Source organism: Ovis aries, chromosome 24 (genome assembly GCF_016772045.2).
Source record: "Ovis aries strain OAR_USU_Benz2616 breed Rambouillet chromosome 24, ARS-UI_Ramb_v3.0, whole genome shotgun sequence".
Classification (NCBI taxonomy): Eukaryota; Metazoa; Chordata; class Mammalia; order Artiodactyla; family Bovidae; genus Ovis; species Ovis aries.
The window spans coordinates 37,036,441-37,058,921 of NC_056077.1; the positions used below are offsets into that span (position 1 = coordinate 37,036,441).

General features: G+C 39.9%; 1 protein-coding gene across 1 annotated transcript in view; it reads right to left on the bottom strand.

The window, feature by feature from the left end:
* Positions 1-22,481, bottom strand: part of LOC101110202 (cytochrome P450 3A24-like) — a 59,960-nt gene that overhangs the window by 20,882 nt on the left and 16,597 nt on the right. The window contains exons 4-7 of the mRNA XM_004021036.5: positions 19,117-19,216; positions 15,040-15,153; positions 14,704-14,792; positions 11,007-11,155 (exon numbers count right to left, since the gene is read on the bottom strand). Of these exons, the coding sequence (XP_004021085.2) occupies positions 11,007-11,155; positions 14,704-14,792; positions 15,040-15,153; positions 19,117-19,216 (452 nt within the window). The remainder of the gene's footprint in view (positions 1-11,006; positions 11,156-14,703; positions 14,793-15,039; positions 15,154-19,116; positions 19,217-22,481) is intronic.

Below are 22,481 nucleotides of genomic sequence, written 5' to 3' on the forward strand. Positions count from 1 at the left end.
TAATTAAACTTAAAAGCTTTTGCACAATGAAGGAAACTACAAGCAAGGTGAAAAGACAGCCCTCAGAATGGGAGAAAATAATAGCAAACAAAACAACTGACAAAGAATTAATTTCCAAAATATATAAGCAGCTCATGCAGTTCAATATCAGAAAAATAAACACCCAATCAAAAAGTGCACAATAGACCTGAACAGACTTTTTATCCAAAGAAGATACACAGATGGCTAATAAACACATGAAAAGATGTTCAATTTCACACATTATTAGAGAAATGCAAATAAAAACCACACTCACACTAGTGTATCATCTCCTACTAGTCAGAATGGCCATCATCAAAATGTTTACAAACAATAAATGCCGGAGAGGGTGTGGAGAAAGGAGAAACCTCTTACACGGTTGGTGAGAATGCAAACTGGTACAGCCACTGTGGAGAACAGTGTGGTGATTCCTTAAAAACCTGGGAATAAAACTGCCATATGACCCAGCAAACCCACTGCTGGGCATACACCCCAAGGAATCCAGAATTGAAATAAACACATATATCCAATGTACTGCTGCACAATTGACAATAGCTAGGACATGGAAGCAACCTAGATGTCCATTGGCAGATGAACAGATAAGCAAGTCACGGTACATATATACAATGGAATATTACTTAGTTATAAGAAAGGAATACATTTGAGTCAGTTCTAGTGAGATGGATGAACCTGGAGCCTATTATGCACAGTGAAGTAAGTCAGAAAGAAAAGACAAATACTGTATATTAATGCATATATATTGAATTTAGAAAGATGGTACCAATGATCCTACTGCAGCACAGCAAAGAGACACAGATCTAAAATGAAGACTTTTGGACTCAGTGGGAAAAGGCGAGAGTGGGATGATTTGAGAGAATAGCATTGAAACATGTACATTACCATATGTAAAATAGATGATCAGTGCGAGTTCAATGCATGAAGCAGGGAACCCAAAGCCAGTACTTGGGGATAATCCATAGGGACAAAGGGGGAGGGTGGTGGGAGGGGGTTCAGCATGGAGGGGACACATGTATACCTGTGGCCGATTCAAGTTGATGTATGGCAAAAACCATCACAATATTGTAAAGGATTTATCTTCCAATTAAAATAAATTAATTAATTGGAAAAATTATTAAAAAGAAACTACTCAAAAAGAAAGAGACAATGTGAACAGACCTATATGAAATACAAAGTTTGATTTGATAATCAAGGAACAACCCAATTTGACAATGAAAAGCTTAGGTCCAGATGGCTTTAATGCTGAATACTACTCAAATAATTACAGAATTAATACCAAATTTTCACTAACTCATCCAGCAAATAGAAAATGATAGAACACTTTGAAAGTTATTCCGCAGGGCCAGTATTAACCCAGAGTGAGAAACAGACTAAGATATAACAGGAAAAGAAAACTATAGACCAATATATCCTATGACCATGGATACACAAATCCTCAACAAAATACCAGCACACTGAGTCTACTAATATAGAAAAAGATGTATACATCATATATAAGTGCACTTTATTCCAGGAATGCCAGGTTGTATAATATGCCATTTCAATAGAATAATAAATAATGACTACACGATGATCTGATAGATGCATAAGAGCCATGTGACAAAATCCAATACCCGCTTGTGATAAAAGCTCTCAGCAAACAGGAACAGAGGGACTTTCATCAACCTGATAAAAGGAATCTATGAAAAAAACATAGTTAACACTAATATTTAATAGTGAAAAACTGGATGCTTTTCTCTAAAGTTAAGAATAAGACAAGGAAGCCTTTTTCACCACTTCTATCCAAAACTGTACCTGAGATTCTAACAAGAAGTAATTAGACAAGAAAATTAAACACAATGTATCCTATGGATATAATATAGGAATGAAGGGGCAGTCCTAAGATGGCGGAGGAATAGGACAGGGAGACCACTTTCTCCCCCACAAATTCATCAAAAGAACATTTAAACGCTGAGTAAATTCCACAAAACAACTTCTGAATGCTGGCAGAGGACATCAGGCACCCAGAAAAGCAGCCCAGTGTCTTCGAAAGGAGGTAGGAAAAAATATAAAAGACAAAAATAAAGAGACAAAAAAGGTAGGGACAGAGCTCTGTCCCAGGAAGGGAGTCTTAAAAAGAGAGAAGTTTCCAAACACCAGGAAACACTCTCACTGGCGAGTCTGTGGCGAGCCTTGGAACCACAGAGGGCAACATAACTGGGAGGGAAAATAAATAATTAAAACCCACAGATTACGTGCCCAACAGTAACTCCCCCAGTGGAGAAGCAGCGCGGACGCCTGCACCCCACGCTAGCAAGCAGGGGCTGTGCAGGGAGGTGCGGGCTGCATTGCTTAGAGTAAGGACCGGGCCTGAATGCCCTGAGGGCAATCTGAGGGAACTAATTTGGGCTAGCAAACCAGACTGTGGGATAGCTACCACGTGAAAAGCCCTAACCTAAGACACCGCCAGGCCACTCACAGAACAAAGCACTGAACAGAGCTAGCCCGCTGCAGACCATCCCCCTCCGGTGACAGGGAGCCAGAGCCAGAAGGGGGCAACCGCAGCCCCAGAGAGACATTATCTACCAAACTGCAAGCAGGCTTCTTTGCTGACTAAGACTTCTTGGGGTTCCAGACGTCAACATCCGCCTGAGAAGGTGCGCCAGTTGTACACCCAGAAAATCGAGTGGCAGGGACGGGGGAGGCAATAAGTCGCAGTGACCGTGCTTGCCAAACACATCACCTGAGCTGCTCGGACCTGGGAAGGGCACAAAACGCAGGCCCAACCGAGTCTGCACCTCTGAAGACTACCTGAGTACCTGAACCTGAGTGGCTTAGACCTGGCAGGTGCATGCAGCCCAGGGCCGGCCTCCGACGGTTCCTGGCGGAGCAACCTAGAGGCTGAGCAGTGTGGACAGGGAGGGCACACACGCTGTGAGCGGGGCAGGCCCAGTGTGGCTGAGACACTGTGAGCACACGCCAGTGTTATTTGCTTGCAGCATCCCTCCCTCCCCACAGTGAGACTGAACAAGTGAGCCTAAAAAAATGCCCGCCACCGCCCCCTTGTGTCAGGGCAGAAATCAGGCACTGAAGAGACCACCAAACAGAAGAAGCTAAAACAGAGGGAGCTGCCTTGGAAGTGACAGGTGCAATAGATTAAAACCCTGTAGTTAGCACCCACTACATAGGAAGGGGCCTATAGACCTTGAGAAATATAAGCTGGACCAAGGAATTATCTGAAAATGAACTGACCCCATACTGCCCACAACACCAGAGAAAGTCCTAGATATATTTTTTACTATTTTTATTATCATTCTTTAAAAAATTTTTTTTAAATTTTAAGTCCTCTATTACTCCTTTAATTTTCATTTTTATAATCTACTATTATTTTGCATAAAAAGAGACCCTATTTTTAAAATCAAACTTCATATATATATTTTTATAATTTTTGTGATTTTGTTTATTTTTTCTTTTCTTGAATATTGTATTTTTGAAAATCCAACCTCTACTCTAGATTTTTAATCTTTGCTTTTGGGTATTTGTTATCAATTTTGTACCTTTAAGAACCGAATCTTCAGTACCTATTTTTACTTGGGAGTGAGATTACTGACTTGACTGCTCTCTCCCACTTTGGACTCTCCTTTTTCTCCACCAGGTCGCCTCTGTCTCCCTCTCCCCCTTCTCTTCTCTACCCAACTCTGTGAATCTCTATGTGTTCCAGACGGTGGAGAACAGTAAGGGAACTGATTACTGGCTGGATCTGTCTCTCTCCTTTTGATTCCCCCCTTTATCCTCCTGGCCATCTCTACCTCCTTCCTCCCTCTTCTCTTCTCTGTATAACTCTGTGAACATCTCTGAGTGGTCCAGACTGGAGCGCACATAAGGAAATGATTACTGGCCAGCTTACTGTCTTCTCATCTGATTCGGGTCACCTCTAACTCCCTCCTCCATCTTCTCTTCTCCATGTAACTCTGTGAACCTCTCTGGGTGTCCCTCAATGTGGAGAAACTTTCATCTTTAACCTAGATGTTTTATCACTGGTGCTGTATAGATGGAGAAGTCTTGAGACTACTGTAAAAATAAGACTGAAAACCAGAAGCAGGAGGCTTAAGTCCAAAGCCTGAGAACACCAGAGAACTCCTGACTACAGGGAACATTAATCAACAGGAGCTCATCAAATGCCTCCATACCTACCCTGAAACCAAGCACCACCCAAGGGCCAACAAGTTCCAGAACAAGACATACCAGGCAAATTCTCCAGCAACACAGGAACACAGCCCTGAGCTTCAATATACAGGCTGCCCAAAGTTACTCCAAACCCATTGACATCTCATAACTCATTACTGGACACTTCATTGCACTCCAGAGAGAAGAAATCCAGCTCCACCCACCAGAACATTGAAACAAGCTTTCCTAACCAGGAAACCTTGACAAGCCATCTGTACAACCCCACCCACAGCGAGGAAACTCCACAATAAAGAGAACTCCACAACTGCCAGAATACAGAAAGGCCACCCCAAACACAGCAATATAAACAAGATGAAGAGACAGAGGAATACCCAGCAGGTAAAGGAACAGGATAAATGCCCACTAAACCAAACAAAAGAGGAAGAGACAAGGAATCTATCTGATAAAGAATTCCAAATAATGATAGTGAAAATGATCCAAAATCTTGAAATAAAAATGGAATCACAGATAAATAGCCTGGAGACAAGGATTGAGAAGATGCAAGAAAGGTTTAATAAGGACCTAGACAAAATAAAAAAGAGTCAATATATAATGAATAATGGAATAAACAAGACCAAAAACACTCTGGAGGCAACAAATAGTAGAATAACTATTTGTATTTGCAGAAGATAGGATTAGTGAGGTAGAAGATAGAATGGTAGAAATAAATGAATCAGAGGAAAAAAGAAAAATGAATTAAAAGAAATGAGGACAATCTCAGAGACCTCCAGGACAATATGAAATGCTCCAACATTCGAATCAAAGGAGTCCCAGAAGAAGAAGACAAAAAGAAAGACCATGAGAAAATACTTAAGGAGATAATAGTTGAAAACTTCCCTAAAATGGGGAAGGAAATAATCTCCCAAGTCCAAGAAACCCAGAGAGTCCCAGACAGGATAAACCCAAGGCTAAACACCCCAAGACACATATTAATCAAATTAACAAAGATCAAACACAAAGAACAAATATTAAAAGCAGAAAGGGAGAAACAACAAATAACACACAAGGGGATTCACATAAGGATAATAGCTGATCTTTCAATAGAAACCCTTCAGGCCAGGAGGGAATGGCAGGACATACTTAAAGTGATGAAAGAAAATAACCTACAGCCCAGATTACTGTACCCAGCAAGGATCTCATTCAAATATGAAGGAGAAATCAAAAGCTTTACAGACAAGCAAAAGCTGAGAGAATTCAGCACCACCAAACCAACTCTCCAACAAATGCTAAAGGATCTTCTCTAGACAGGAAACACAGAAAGGGTGTATAAACTCACACCCAAAACAATAAAGTAAATGGCAACGGAGTCATTCTTATCAACAATTACCTTAAATGTAAATAGGTTGAATGCCCCAACCAAAAGACAAAGACTGGCTGAATGGATACAAAACAAGACCCCTATATATGTTGTGTACAAGAGACCCACCTCAAAACAGGAGACACATACAGACTGAAAGTGAAGGGCTAGAAAAAGATATTCCACGCAAACAGAGACCAAAAGAAAGCAGGAGTAGTAATACTCATATCAGATAAAATAGACTTTAAAACAAAGGCTGTGAAAGGAGACAAAGAAGGACACTACATAATGATTAAAGGATCAATCCAAGAAGAAGATATAACAATTATAAATATATATGCACCCAACATAGGAGCACCACAATATGTAAGACAAATGCTAACAAGTATGAAAGGGGAAATTAACAATAACACAATAATAGTGGGAGACTTTAATACCCCTCTCACACCTATGGATAGATCAACTAAACAGAAAATTCACAAGGAAACACAAATGATACAATAGACCAGCTAGACCGAATTGATATCTATAGGACATTTAACCCCCAAACAATGAATTTCACCTTTTCTCAAGTGCACACGGAACCTTCTCCAGGATAGATCACATCCTGGGACATAAATCTAGCCTTAGTAAATTAAAAAAAATTGAAATCATTCCAAGCATCTTTTCTGACCACAATGCAGTAAGATTAGATCTCAATTACAGGAGAAAAACTATTAAAAATTCCAACATATGGAGGCTGAACAACACACTGCTGAATAACCAAGAAATCACAGAAGAAATCAAAAGGAAATCAAAATATGCATAGAAACGAATGAAAATGAAAACACAGCAACCCAAAACCTATGGGACACTGTAAAAGCAGTGCTAAGGGGAAGGCTCATAGCAATACAGGCATACCTCAAGAAACAAGAAAAAAGTCAAATAAATAACCTAACTCTACACCTAAAGCAACTAGAAAAGGAAGAAATGAAGAACCCCAGGGTTAGTAGAAGGAAAGAAATCTTAAAAATTAGGGCAGAAATAAATGCAAAAGAAACAAAAGAGACCATAGCAAAAATCAACAAAGTCAAAAGCTGGTTCTTTGAGAAGATAAATAAAATTGACAAACCATTAGCCAGACTCATCAAGAAGCAAAGAGAGAAAAATCAAATCAATAAAATTAGAAACAAAAATGGAGAGATCACAACAGACAACACAGAAATACAAAGGATCATAAGAGACTACTATCAGCAACTATATGCCAATAAAATGGACAATGTGGAAGAAATGGACAAATTCTTAGAAAAGTACAACTTTCCAAAACTGAACCAGGAAGAAATAGAAAATCTTAACAGACCCATCACAAGCACGGAAATTGAAACTGTAATCAGAAATCTTCCAGCAAACAAAAGCCCAGGTCCAGAAGGCTTCACAGCTGAATTCTACCAAAAATATAGAGAAGAGCTAACACCTATCCTACTTAAACTCTTCCAGAAAATTGCAGAGGAAGGTAAACTTCCAAACTCATTCTATGAGGCCACCATCACCCTAATACCAAAACCTGACAAAGATGCCACAAAAAAAGAAAACTACAGGCTAATATCACTGATGAACATAGATGCAAAAATCCTTAACAAAATTCTAGCAAACAGAATCCAACAACACATTAAAAAGCTTATACACCATGACCAAGTGGGTTTTATCCCAGGGATGCAGGATTCTTCAATATCTGCAGATCAATCAATGTAATACACCACATTAACAAATTTTAAAAAAAGCCATATGATTATCTCAATAGATGTAGAGAAAACCTTTGACAAAATTCAACATCCATTTATGATAAAAACTCTCCAGAAAGCAGGAATAGAAGGAACATACCTCAACATAATAAAAGCTATATATGACAAACCCACAGCAAACATTATCCTCAATGGTGAAAAATTGAAATCATTTCCCCTAAAGTCAGGAATAAGACAAGGGTGCCCACTTTCACCACTACTATTCAACATAGTTTTGGAAGTTTTGGCCACAGCAATCAGAGCGGAAAAAGAAATTAAAGGAATCCAAATTGGAAAAGAAGAAGTAAAACTCACTGTTTGCAGATGACATGATCCTCTACACAGAAAATCCTAAAGACTCCACCAGAAAATTACTAGAGCTAATCAATGCATATAGTAAAGTTGCAGGATATAAAATCAACACACAGAAATCCCTTGCATTCCTATACACTAATAATGAGAAAATGGAAAGAGAAATTAAGGAAACAATTCCATTCACCATTGCAACAAAAAGAATAAAACACTTAGGAATATATCTACCTAAAGAAACAAAAGACCTATATATAGAAAACTATACAACACTGGTGAAAGAAATCAAAGAGAACACTAATAGATGGAGAAATATAGCATGTTCATGGATTGGAAGAATCAATATAGTGAAAATGAATGTGCTACCCAAAGCAATCTATAGATTCAATGCAATCCCTATCTAGCTACCAACAGTATTTTTCACAGAGCTAAAACAAATAATTTCACAATTTGTATGGAAGTACAAAAAACCTCAAATAGCCAAAGCAATTTTGAGAAAGAAGAATGGAACTGGAGGAATCAACCTGCCTGACCTCAGGCTCTACTACAAAGCCACAGTCATCAAGACAGTATGGTACTGGCACAAACACAGAAATATAGATCAATGGAACAAAATTGAAAGCCCAGAGATAAATCCACGCACCTATGGACACCTTATCTTTGACAAAGGAGGCAAGAATATACAATGGATTAAAGACAATCTCTTTAACAAGTGGTGCTGGGAAAACTGGTCAACCACTTGTAAAAGAATGAAACTAGAACACTTTCTAACACCATACACAAAAATAAACTCAAAATGGATTAAAGATCTAAATGTAAGACCAGAAACTATAAAACTCTTAGAGGAGAACATAGGCAAAACACTCTCTGACATACATCACAGCAGGATCCTCTATAACCCACCTCCCAGGATATTGGAAATAAAAGCAAAAATAAACAAATGTGACCTAATTAAACTTAAAAGCTTCTGCACAACAAAGGAAAGCAAGGTGAAAATACAGCCTTCAGAATGGGAGAAAATTATAGCAAATGAAGCAACTGACAAAGAATTAACCTCAAAAATATACAAGCAACACCTACAGCTCAATTCCAGGAAAATAAACGACCCAATCAAAAAATGGGCCAAAGAACTAGATAGACATTTCTCCAGAGAAGACATACAGATGGCTAACAAACACATGAAAAGATGCTCGACATCATTCATTATCAGAGAAATGCAAATCAAAACCACAATGAGGTACTATTTCACGCCAGTCAGAATGGCTGCGATCCAAAAGTCTATAAGCAATAAATGCTGGAGAGGGTGTGGAGAATAGGGAACCCTCTTACACTGTTGGTGGGAATGCAAACTACTACGGCTACTATGGAGAACAGTGTGGAGATTCCTTAAAAAACTGGAAATAGACCTGCCTTATGACCCAGCAATCCCACTGCTGGGCATACCCATCGAGGAAACCAGAATTGAAAGAGATGTGTGTACCCCAATGTTCATCACATCACTGTTTATAATAGCCAGGACATGGAAGCAACCTAGATGTCCATCATCAGATGAATGGATAAGAAAGCTGTGGTACATATACAAATGGAGTATTACTCGGCCATTAAAAAGAATACATTTGAATCAGTTCTAATGAGGTGGATGAAACTGGAGCCTGTTATACAGAGTGAAATAAGCCAGAAAGAAAAACACCAATATAGTATACTAACACATATATATGGAATTTAGAAAGATGGTAACAATAACTGTGTATGCGAGACAGCAAAAGAGACACAGATATATAGAACAGTCTTTTGGACTCTGTGGGAGAGGGCGAGGGTGGGATGATTTGGGGGAATGGCATGGAAACATGTATAATATCATATAAGAAACAAATCGCCAGTCCAGGTTTGATACAGGATCCTTGGGACTGGTGCACTGGGATGACCCAGAGGGATGGTATGGGGAGGGAGATGGGAGGGGGGTTCAGGATGGGGAATACATGTACGCCCGTAGTGGATTCATGTTGATGTGTGGCAGAACCAATACAATATTGGAAAGTAATTAGCCTCTAATTAAAATAAATAAATTAAAAATAAATAAGTAAACAGTGCTGTGATTAACATTGGGGTACACATCCTTTATATTTAATAAGTAAATAAATAACATAAAATTTAAAAAAAGGAAATGAAGACTAAAACTCATCAGATAACATGATCACGTATACAGGGAATCCGAAGGATACCACTAAAAACCTATTAGAAAAAATAAAGAAGTTCAGCAGGGTTTCAAAATATGAGATCAAAATACAAAATTAATTGTATTTCTATACATTGCAATAAATAAAATGAAAGTGACATTAAGAAAACAATTCCACTTATGGTAACATCAAAAAGAATAAATAAGTAGGAATAAAATAAAAGATATGTAAAATTTACACTCTGAAAACCACAAAACCTTGTTGAACTAAATTAAAGAAGATGTAAATGAAAACATTCCATGTTCATAAATCAGAACATTTTCATTGTCAAGATGGCACATCAACAGATATAAGACTTTCCCTATCAGAACCTTAGCTGGCCTCTTTGAAGAAACTGACTATCTTAGATTAAATTCATATGAAATTGCAAGGGGCTCATAGAAGACAAAATATTCCTGAAAAAAATAATAAAGTTATAAGACACACCTTTCCTGATTTTAAGACTTACCTTAAAGCTACATTAATCAAGGCAATGTGGTACTGGCCTAAGGATGAACATATGGATTCATGGAATAGAATTTCAAGTCCGGAAATAAACCCACATGGCTATGGTCAACTGAACAGTGAAAATGTTTCCAAGACCATTTAATGGAGACAAAACAGGCTTTTCAACAAGTGGTGCTGAGACAACTGGATAGCTATAAGCATATTACACCAGGGGTATTTATTTAAGTAATAACTGAAATTTGTACCTTTTGACTACCATCATCCAATTCTCCTATCTCCCAAACCCTGTCTCTGGAAACCAAAAACCTGACATTGTTTTTCAATGAATTTGGATTCCTTTTTTTTGATTCATCATGTAAGTATTTGCCTTTCTCTGTCTGACTTATCTCACTGAGCACAATGCCCTCCACTGAGATCCAGCCACATTGCTGCAAATGGCAGGATTTCCTTCCTTTTAATGGCTGAATAGTATTCTGGGGTGTGTGTGTGTGTGTGTGTGTGTGTACACCACATTTTCCAAATTCACTTATCCATCGATGGACACTTAGTTGTAAAAACCATTGAACTGTACATTTTAAGTGGGTGAATTGATGGTATCTGAATTATATCTCAATAAACCTCTGAAAAAGAAGGAAGGAAGGGAGAAAGAAAGAATGAGAGGGAAGGAGGGATGGAGGGAGGAATACAGAAAAAGAAACATAGTAGGACACTTACCTATTGAGAGAAGAAATGGATCAAGGATACTAAATCTTAAGAGCTTCTGGACATTCTCCACAAATGGATCTTGTGGGTTGCCGAGGGAATCAATATTCACTCCAAATGATGTGCTAGTAATCACATCCATGCTGTAGGCCCCAAAGATGCTGAGTAGAGAAAGACAGACACAGTTAAAATCAGGACCAGCTGACTATCCATATCCAACACAGTCAACAAGAAAATCATATAAAATCAGATGCCCAGGCAAGACAGGTCAAGAGCCACACTCTCTGAGAACCACCTGCTGGATCACAGAAGACTGTCTGCTACTATCACTCACTCCTGAGGTGTGAATGATGCAACTGCCCCTGTGCTGGGGGGATGGGGACACTAAGGCAAGTTAGACCCCCCCACCGCCAAACTCAAGGAGCTCAGTCATAGAAGGATAGAACCCACAATCAGACAAAGGACAGTAGTGTGCTTTGACTATGGGCAATAAAAGGTGTATAAGGACTGTGTCTGAGCAGAGCAAAGGGAGTAAATTCACTCTTCCTGGGGAGTCAAGAAAGGGGACATTGATCTGGGTCTCAGCTTACCACAGAACCTATACTCAGAGCTCATTCTCCTTTAGCACATAAACCAGAGTTGATATACAATATCACATTAGTTTCAGGTGTAGAACAGCGATTTTAAATACTTCATTTAAAGTTATTATTAAATATTGGCTACCTTCCTGTTATGTACAATCTATCCTTGTAGCACAATTATGTTATACATTGCAATTTGTACCTTTTAATCCTCTATCCTATCTTGCACTCCCCTTCCTGCTCCCCGCTGATGACCATCAGTTTGTTTTCTACATCTGTGAGTCTGTTTTGGTTTTATATATTGATATTTATTCATTTTATTTTTAGATTCTACATATACATGATAACATGCAATACTTTTCATTCTCTAACTTATTTCACTTAGCATAATACCCTCTAGGTCCATGTATGTTATTGTAAACGGTAGAATTTCATTCTTTTTTATGACTCAGTAATATTTCTTGAGTTTGAGTGAACTCTGGGAGTTGGTGATGGACAGTGAGGCCTGGTGTGCTGCAATTCATGGGGTTGCAAAGAGTCAGACACGACTGAGCAACTGAACTGAACATTTCTTGTGTGTGTGTGTGTGTGTGTGCGCACGTGTATACTTGTACATGTGCCACATCTTCTTCATCCATCCATCTGTTGGTGGATACTTACATTGTTTCCATATCTTAGCTATTGTAAATAATGCTGATGTAAACACGTACATTTTCAAATTCGTGTATTCATGTTCATTGGATTTATACCCAGGGTGGAATTGCTGTATCATATGAAAGTTCTTGGGCTTCCCAGGCCTCTGAGTAGTAAGGAATATGCCTGCAATGCAGGAGATTTGGGTTTGATCCCTGGATCAGGAAGATCCCCTGGAGAAGGAAATGGCTACCCACTCTAGTACTCTTGCCTGGGAAATCCCATGGACAGAGGAGCCTGGTGGACTACAGTCCATGGGGTTGAGAAGAGTTGGACATGACTGAGCAACTGAGCACACACAGAACAGTTGTCTTTTTAGTTTTTGGAGAAACCTCCATGTTTCCCCAGTGGCTACATCAATTTACATGTCTACTGACCTTATACCAGGGTTCCCTTTTCTCCACATCCTCACCAACATTTGCTATTTGTAAACTTTCTAATGATAGTAATTCTTACAGGTGGTGGGTGATTTTGTGATTTTGGTTTCCATTTCTCTGATAATATGCAATGTTGAGCATCTTTTCAACTGTATATCTTCCATGGAAGAAATATCTATTAAGATCTTCTGCTCATTTTTCATTGGGTTGTTTGTTTTTCAGATTTTGAGTTGTATGAGACATTTATATATTTTTGATATTAACCTCTTATCATATCATTTGCAAATATTTTCTCCCATCCATTCACCAGGTTGTCTTTTCATCTTATTAAAATTTTACTTTGTTGTGCAAAAGATTTTTAAGTTTAACTGGGCACCATTTGTTTATTTTTGCTCTTGTTTTTTTTGCCTTAAGAGTCAAATCTAAAAATGTACAGTTATGATTATGTCAAACAGCATTCATTCTCCCTATTGTTTCTTCCATGTTTTTATGGTTTCCAGTCTTACAGTCAGGTTTTTAATCCATTTTGAGTTTGTTTTTGTATAGAGTGTGAGAAAATGTTTTAATTTCATTCTTTTGCATGTAGCTGTCCAGTTTTCCCAACACACTTATTGAAAAGACTGTCTTTAATCCATTGTTTATTCTTGCCTCCTTTATCATAGATTAATTGACTATAAGTGTACAGGTTTATTTTGGGGCTCTAAATTTTATTCAGTTGATCTTTGTGTCTGTTTTTGTGCCCATACTCTCTCTCTTTTTTAATCCATACTTTTTTTTAAATTTAAATTTATTTATTTTAATTGGAGGCTAATTACTTTACAATATTGTATTGGTTCTGCCACACATCAACATGAATTCGCCACGGTTGTACACGTGTTCCCCATCCTGAACCCCCCTCCCACCTCCCTCCCCATACCATCCCTCTGGGTCATCCCAGTGCACCAGCCCCAAGGATCCTGTATCAAACCTGGACTGGTGATTTGTTTCTTATATTATACACATGTTTCCATGCCATTCCCCCAAATCATCCCACCTTCTCCCTCTCCCACAGAGTCCAAAAGACTATTCTATACATCTGTGTCTCTTTTGCTGTCTCGCATACAGGTTCATGTTCATCGCAGCACTGTTTATAAAAGCCCATACTCTTTAAAATCAGGAGCAAGATAAGGATGCCCACTCTCACCCCTTCTATTCAATGTAGTATTAGAAGTCCTAGCCACATGAATCAGACAAGAAAAAGAAATAAAAGGCATCCAAATTGGAAGGGAACACGTAAAACTATCACTATTTGCAGATGAAATAATACTTTTACATAGAAACTTCTACCAAAAAACTAGAATAAATGAATTCAGTAAAGTGGCAGGTACATGGTTAATATGCAGATATCTGTTGCTTTTCTATACAATAATAAAGAACTACCAGAAAGAGAAAATGATAAAACAATCCTGTTAAAATCACATAAAAAAGAATAAAATACCTAGGAATAAACTTAACCAGGGAGGTGAAAGACCTATACTATGAAAACTATAAAACAGTGAAGGGAATTGAAGATGACACAAAGAAATGGAAAGATATCTCCTGTACATGGGAAGGAACAATTAACGTTGCTAAAATGTCCATATTACCCAAACCAATCTGTAGATCTAATGCAATCCCTATCAAAATGCCCATGTTACTTTTCACAGAACTAGAACAAATAATCCTCAAATTTATATGGAACCATATAAGACCATAAATAGCCAAAGCAATCTTGAAAAAAACAACAGAGATGGAGGCATCATGCTCCCTGACTTAAGACCAAACTGTATATTTTTGTTTCCCAGAATACCCAAGGTGACAGTTAAACAGATAAGTTAACCCTGGCTCATGTACACAGAAGATAACTTCTGATATTTTCATGAGCCACCACTCATTCTCAGGTGGCCAGTCAGAGTTGTAAACCATATACTTACTTCTGTTTGGTCACTAGAGTAACTCAGCAGTAGGAATTTAGCTCCAAGGCAGGAAACACAAGGGTCTCAGTGGAGCTCAGGTACAAACAACTTCACCCCTACTTACTCTTTCATGTTGACGGACGTGCCTTTCTCTGCTTCCTTCCTCAGGTTCCTCACCAACACATCTCCATACTTCCCAATGATAGGAAACATCTAGACACAAAACACAACAGCACTGGAAGTTAAATGTGGAGACTCAAGTTTTAGAAGAACCTGATTTTCACTGGCATGCAGCCATAAGTGACATTTTATTATGAATCTGATGAGGTCTCTTTTAGGATATGAAGATAAAAACCATTTTAGGAAACTCAAATTTGGCACACCATTCCTTGAACAGGGACTATGAATTGATTTTCTACCTTATTCTTTAAGTTGCTCATGGAAAACCCTCTTCTTTTACCTCTTTGAGCTTCCCACTGGTGAAGGTTGGAGACAGCAATGTCCGTATTCTCTTCCAATGTTCATCCTCAGCCACAGTGATGGCATTTTTCATAATTCCCAATGGACCAAAAACCTAGAGTTGAAAGCAAAACACATTTTACCCTACCTAAGTTTTAACCCTGGGATTTCTTTGGAAGGAATAATGCTAAAACTGAAGCTCCAGTACTTTGGCCACCTCATGCGAAGAGTTGACTCATTGGAAAAGACTCTGATGCTGGGAGGGATTGGGGGCAGGAGAAGAAGGGGACGACAGAGAATGAGATGGCTGGATGGCATCACTGACTCGATGGATGTGAATCTGAGTGAACTCCGGGAGTTGGTGATGGATAGGGAGGCCTGGCGTGCTGCAATTCATGGGGTCGCGAAGAGTCGGACACGACTGAGTGACTGAACTGAACTGAACTGAAGTTTTGGAAATCTCAACAGTTGTGGAAAATTTGTTAATAATTTGGGGACAATGTATTCAATAAATCTTTAGTGACTATCTACATAGTACCAGGCCCTATGCTAGATGCACAATAAACATTTATCCTGAGTCTCTAGGTTCCTGCGAAGGTGGTAGACATTTGGACACTTCATGTGGTTTCCAGCCTTCATATTCCAATCTCCTTTTATTTATTTATTTATTTTCTTTCTTTTTTTTAATTTTTATTTTTACTTTATTTTGCTTTACGATACTGTATTGGTTTTGCCATACATTGACATGAATCAGCCATGAATGTACATGAGTTTAAACGCAAATGACCCATGTAGTGCAGAAAGGGTTCTTCCAGGGGGATAGAAGGGAATAAGGTCTAGTTCATCTTCCTGGGCTATGCAGAGAAGGGATTGGTGATAGCCAGCCAGATAACCTTGGCAGACTGCATTTTGCCTCAGATTACTTCTGTATTTACATATATTTACAGGCTGACCAACTTGAAAAGGAATGTGCTGATATGGTGGGGGTTTTTTAGTACTACCTACACAAAAGATTAGGAATCTACTTGCTATTCTGGAAAAATTACGCAGGGATATGGAAAATATTTTCCCCTACATTTCCCCCCAAGGAGTAGAAGGGTAAAGAAGATAACTCTATTTCTCATCTTGGAACAGGCTTATGAAGCCAACCTGTTTTAAAATTTCCTCAATCTTTCAAATTTATATTTTGTTTTAAAATGGATACCTCCAACCCTTGTTTTTGACAAAGCTCACAAACAAGAAAGACAAATTTCCTTAGCTTGATAAAGAGTATCTACAAAAAAAACCTACAGCTAACATCACTTTAATGATGAAATACTAAGGTGACATCACCAAGATAGCAGAGTAGGAGACTACAGCCTTTGTTGTCTCACAATTGGACAGCTCACAGTAAATGAAATTCGGTCTAAAAGGTGTCAGCAATATAACAGACCACACTTGAAAATAACTCGCAGAAAGAGTAAGGAGAATAGTTACATTTTGTTTGCATCATCCCTTCCCCTAGGCCAGCACTGCTCAGCATCAACAAGGAAGTCCCCAGCCTGAGACATTTTCCCTTGCTGGAAAAAAAAAAAAAACAACTAAAAGAGACGACATGAAGAGTGACCAGTTTCTCCAGACTTTCAGAACATTGCACAAATGACCTGCTTTGCTTTCACCCCACCCAGAGACGAGCAGAGCTGAGACAACCAGAGACAACTAGAAACAAAGAAGAAGGGCAGGGACTACCAGTGTCAACCACACAGCAGGAGTGACCTTGGTTCTCTGTACCCTGCTCTGCAGAAAGCCCCAGAAACTTTGCTATGACGAAACCAACTGCCAGCATAGTCATTGGAAAACCTCTGAAAATTTTGGTGCTGATCACTTCCCAGGGTTCTACCTTAGCAGACTCCGATTTCCTGAGTCCTGTCTTCCCCCTCAACTCCAACAGAGCTGCTCCAGCCACTGATGCCCTGAGACTCAGGATCCACACCGGCTGCCAGCCCCAATCTTTTGGGCTGGGCATGTGAAAAAAACCCATCCCAGACCCCTGCAGCTGCTCAGGTGTTTATACTACATCAGTGGAAAGCAGTAGGTATTATGTGCTTTTGTAGCTACACACACACACATCTACCTGTCTGTATCTGCATCTATCTGTCATCGGTCTATATCATCTGGCCTGCTATCATCTATCTACACAGAAAAGCATGGATTTACATGGATAGTTCAGTCAGTGACTTCACGGGGTTTAGTCTAGTTTCTCAGTCTCTGAACCTATGACTTTTTCTCCAACAGTGAAAATGCTGGCTCCCATCATCCTTTCTGTATTACTTGATCAATCCTCCTTTATGGACCCAATCCATGAACCATCCCTTTCCACTCATGATGCCCCCTCACCCTACAGGCCACCCCCGCAAGTGAGCATTTTGGGTTCCCTCACCCATGCCCGGCTGCCATCCCTGTGGACACCCTCCCCTCCCTGCTCAGTCTCTGACTTGGAGCCACTGTCCTCCATCTCTGGCTCCACCCTGACCTGTGGGGCTGCCCACCTTCTGTGGTCCACCTTCGGGTTTAGGACTGGACTGTCCAGGAAGAGATGGCAGGCAGGGGAAGGAGAGGGGAAGGAAGGAGCAGGAAAGGGAAAGGAAGAGCCATGTGCAGCTTCTGATCCCACTGAAACTGACCAGTGCCTGTAGCCTTTCTCCCAATCAACTGATCAATTAGCCACCTTTAATTTCACATTCATGGTGTTAAGGCAGTTGCATGAGCCCTACTCTACTGCCTCCAGCCCCACTAGAGCTGCCCAGTTAGTGCCACCGCTGATGCTATAAGACCCAGGATCCACACCAGCAGCCAATCTTTTTTGATGCGCATGTGCAAAACACCATCAGAGGCCCCTGCAGATGCTCAGATGCCTAAAGCCAGTCCTTACTACTGTCACTCGACTGCACTGACACACCTGTCCACAGCTAACCTCTGCAGCCACACACCTGCACACTGCCAGGCTCAAGCCTGAGCACAGCAATGAAGACCCAGCACAGCTAAAAATGTAATAAATAAATTACTTTTAATGGATAGTCTTTCCATAAATGGTGCTGGAGCAAATCAAACATTTAGATGCAAAAGAAAAAAAAAGACAACCTCATACATTACACAAAACCTAAGATAAAATGGATCGTAGACTTAAATGTAAAACATAAAATGATTTAATGTTTAGGAAAAAATAAGAGATAATCTTCAGGGCCTGGGGCTAGGTCAAGATATTTTGGACTTGACAACAAAGGCAAAATCCATAAAAGAGAAAATTGATAAATCATTTATCAAAATTTAAAGAACAATGTTTGCTAAAGACCTTGATAAGAGGAAAAAGCAAGCTGCAAGCCATGACTATAAAAGACCCTGTATGCAAGACAGCAAAAGAGACACAGATGTCTAGAGCGGACTTTTGGACTCTGAGGGAGAGGGAGAGGGTGGGATGATTTTGGAGAATGGCATTAAAACATGTATACTATCATGTAAGAAATGAATCGTCAGTCTATGTTCGATACAGGATACAGGATGCTTGGGGCTGGTGCACAGGGATGATCCAGAGAGATGATATGGGGTGGGAGGGGGGAGGGGGGTTCATGTTTGGGAACACAGGTTACACCTGTGGTGGATTCATGTCAGTGTATGGCAAAACCAATACAGTATTGTAAAGTAAAATAAAGTAAAAATAAAAATTAAAAAAAAAAGAAAAGAATAGCAAGAGGGAGTCTTGTAGGGATGGAACAGTTCTATACATTGATTGTCGTGGTAACTACACAAATCTACATGTAGGACACATTTCCATAGAGCAAAACATACACAAATGAGTGAACATGAAACTGATGAAATCAGAATAAGCTCCATGAACAGTATGAATGTCAATTTTCTGCTTTGAAATTATATTTTAATTAATTGATGTATTGCTGTTGGAGAAATCAGGACAAAAGTTACATGACATGCAGTCTCTTTGTATTTTTCTCTTTTGACAACATCCTATGAATTTATAATATATTTCAAAATGCATATCTAAGAAACAAATACATTTTAAATTAAAATAAAAATGGATGCCTACCCTCCGGTTTGTGAAGACAGAATAACATTCTTTCACTAGTACTGTTTTGATCACGGCTGGATCTGTGATAACCAACAGAGGTTGTTTACCTTCAAAAATCCTGTGTAGGAAAAACAGAGTTTATTAAACTTAATGAGCCATTTTGCAGGTGAAACCACACCTGGAAGTCCAGATCTCCATCCTAACATTATGTCATCTATCCTTCTAAGTGAAGTGAAGTGAAGCAAAGCAAAGTCGCTCAGTCGTGTCCGACTCTTTGCGACCCTGTGGACTGTAGCTGGCCAGGCTCCTCCGTCCATGGGATTCTCCAGGCAAGAATACTGGAGCGGGTTGCCATTTCCTTCTCCAGGGGATCTTCCCAATCCAGGGATCGAACCCGATCTCTTGCATTGCAGGCAGACGCTTTAACCTCTGAGCCACTAGGGAAACCCAGGAGGTCATAGTTAAAACTACCATGAAAACATTGTTAATTGTAGGTTGTAGGGACATGGGTATTTCCTATACCATTCTATCAAAAAGGAAGTTATTTTAGCAAATAGTTGAAGTAAATTATTTGAAAATTAAAAAATAATTAAGGAGAGTCAATCTACTCAGTCATTTTTGAAGATATACCCAAAGCATGAAAATGCATATAATATTAGACGAAAACTGTTGACACATTGATTATAAATATGTAACAAAGTATCTGCAAATGGAGGGAAATTTGGAATGCTCTACAAGTGACAGTGGGATTATAAAAGTTTTCTTGCTCTATTGTCTAAAATTTGTTTGTTAGTTTATAATTTTAAGGAAATATTTTAAATAATGAGCTATTCTTGGTAGCATCAAGTTTAGGGTAATTTGAACAAAAGGAAAAAGAGAAAAAAACTTTCAGAGGAGTCTATTTAATTCATTTTCTAAATATTTTCTTTCATTACATGGGTCCTGTGGGCCTTGGGCTCCATGTAGGTGACATCCATCACCAGCTCGGCAGGCCCACATCTGACCCACCCCTCACACAAAGCTGACTCCTCAGATGTGACACGTCGCCGTTTGACCTCATCTCCTGACTGTCAGGATGCCCGTCCATGGGAATGGGCCACTGGCATGAGATTTACTCTGAGTTATTTACACTGTCTTCTGACATTTTGGTTTCACTGTCAATCACTTGCAATGGCTATAGCGAATTGGAAGATTTTCTCCATGTTCCCTATTCCTCCTTTAACTCCACAGAAGACTTTCAAATGGTTTTGTGATCACATGTAAAGACTGCAGAGAAACACTGCACTTACTTCTGCCCATTTCCAAAAGCTGTTCTAAAACTCAGAGGGTGTAAGTGGGTGTCAAGAGCACCTAGTGCTGAAGCAGTGATAGGAGGGATTGAGGAGGCACTTAATCTGCTCTTCCACCCGACTGACCATATTACTTGGATGATTCCCTTCTTCCCATCACAGTTTTGCAACAACACTTGGGTGGAGAAGAGATAGTGGTTTGGGGTGACCCTTTATATTCATGATGTCACTCCAGCCTTAATAATTTCTCTCACTACCAGTTACGATTCAGATTTTTGAACCCTCCTCAGATCATACTGATTTGCTGTACTGATGAGTGGGGTCAAAGTCTGTATTTATAACAAGCTCTCCCAGGTGGTCCTCATTCATGTCCAACATGAGAATCGTTTTCTAAAGAGAGACCTGGGGTCCACCATGAAAACGTGACTCCATCCAGAGCTCATAAGTACTAAATGGAGGGGCAGTTGGAGCTGGGCCAGTAGTGTCCTAGGGCTATATATTCTTTCCACTCAACCAGGTTGAGTTTTGGGGCCATAACAACTTGGCAGGGTCCTATGGTTTCCGAGGATCTGATAAGAGAAGATGAAGAGGTCTGGACAGGTAGGGCCTCTGCCATTTGCTTTTGGCAAAGAAGCACCACATGATATCTCTCACTCTGTTCTCATTAAACCTCCAACAGCTCCTAAAGCCCGCCTGACACACTCAGGTTAGATATATATACCCTACATCTCCTCAAAGTCAGAGAAAACCAGTAGATAAAACAATAATTGAATACAATTCTATCAGAAAATCTAACCTGAAAATTAAAAAAAAAAACAAAAACTTCGTATGTGTAGAGAAAGTAAAAAACTGAGCAGAAATGATTTCCAATTATGTTTACCTATAACCCTCATCTCTTTTCCCAAAGGACATATTAAAGCCAAAATTTAAATAAAGGACTTTGGGTTTTAATTAGAAGAGAAGCATGTGATCATACAGGGGGGGTTTTAGCCCTTATTTTACAAACCCATAGGAGTACTCATAGAGCTGCCTCATTTTTCTGGAGCAGGAATAAATGTCATTATACAGATTTACTTATGCATGTGTGCAAGTATATCCATGAAATAAATTCTCAGCAATGGAATAACTAGGTCAAAAGAGAAGTGCAGGCTTCCAGTTCAGGATGGTGGAGTAGAAGGACGTGTGCTTATCTCCTCCTGCGAGAGCACCAAGTGTGCAGGTAGCTGTTGGCAAACCATTGGCAGGAGGATACTGGGACCCACCAAAAAAAGAAAAAAACAAAACCCACTTCCAAAGACAAAGAAGAAGCCACAGCGAGAAGGTAGGAGGGACACAATTACAATAAAATCAAATCCTGTACCTGCCAGGTGGGTGACCCACAGACAGGAGAACAGTAATACCAAAGAAGTTCTCACACTGTTGCCAAGGTTCTGAACCCAACATCAGGCTTCCCAGCCTGGGGATCTGACAAAGGGACTGGGAATCCCCAGGGAATCTGGCCTGGAGTGCTAGTGAGATTTGATTATAGGACTTCCAGAGGACCAGGAGACACAGAGACTCCAGTTTGGGAGGGCACAAACAAAATTTTGTGCTCATCAAGACCCAGAGAGAAGCAGTGACCCCACAGGAGACTGAACCAAAACTATCTGCTAGTGTCAGAGAGCTTCCTGTGGAGGAGTGGGTTAGCAGGGGCTCACCACAGGGACGGGGGCACTGGAAGTTCCTCTGTGGCATAAACCCTCTTCAGTTCAGTCGCTCAGTCGTGTCTGACTCTTTGTGACCCCATGAATCGCAGCACGCCAGGCCTCCCTGTCCATCACCAACTCCTGGAGTTCACTCAGACTCACGTCCATCGAGTCAGTGATGTCATCCAGCCATCTCATCCTCTGTCGTCCCCTTCTCCTCCTGACCCCAATCCCTCCCAGCATTAGAGTCTTTTCCAATGAGTTAGCCCTTCGCATCAGGTGGCCAAAGTACTGGAGTTTCAGCTTTAGCATCATTCCTTCCAAAGAAATCCCAGGGCTGATCTCCTTCAGAATGGACTGGCTGGATCTCCTGGCAGTCCAAGGGACTCTCAAGAGTCTTCTCCAACAC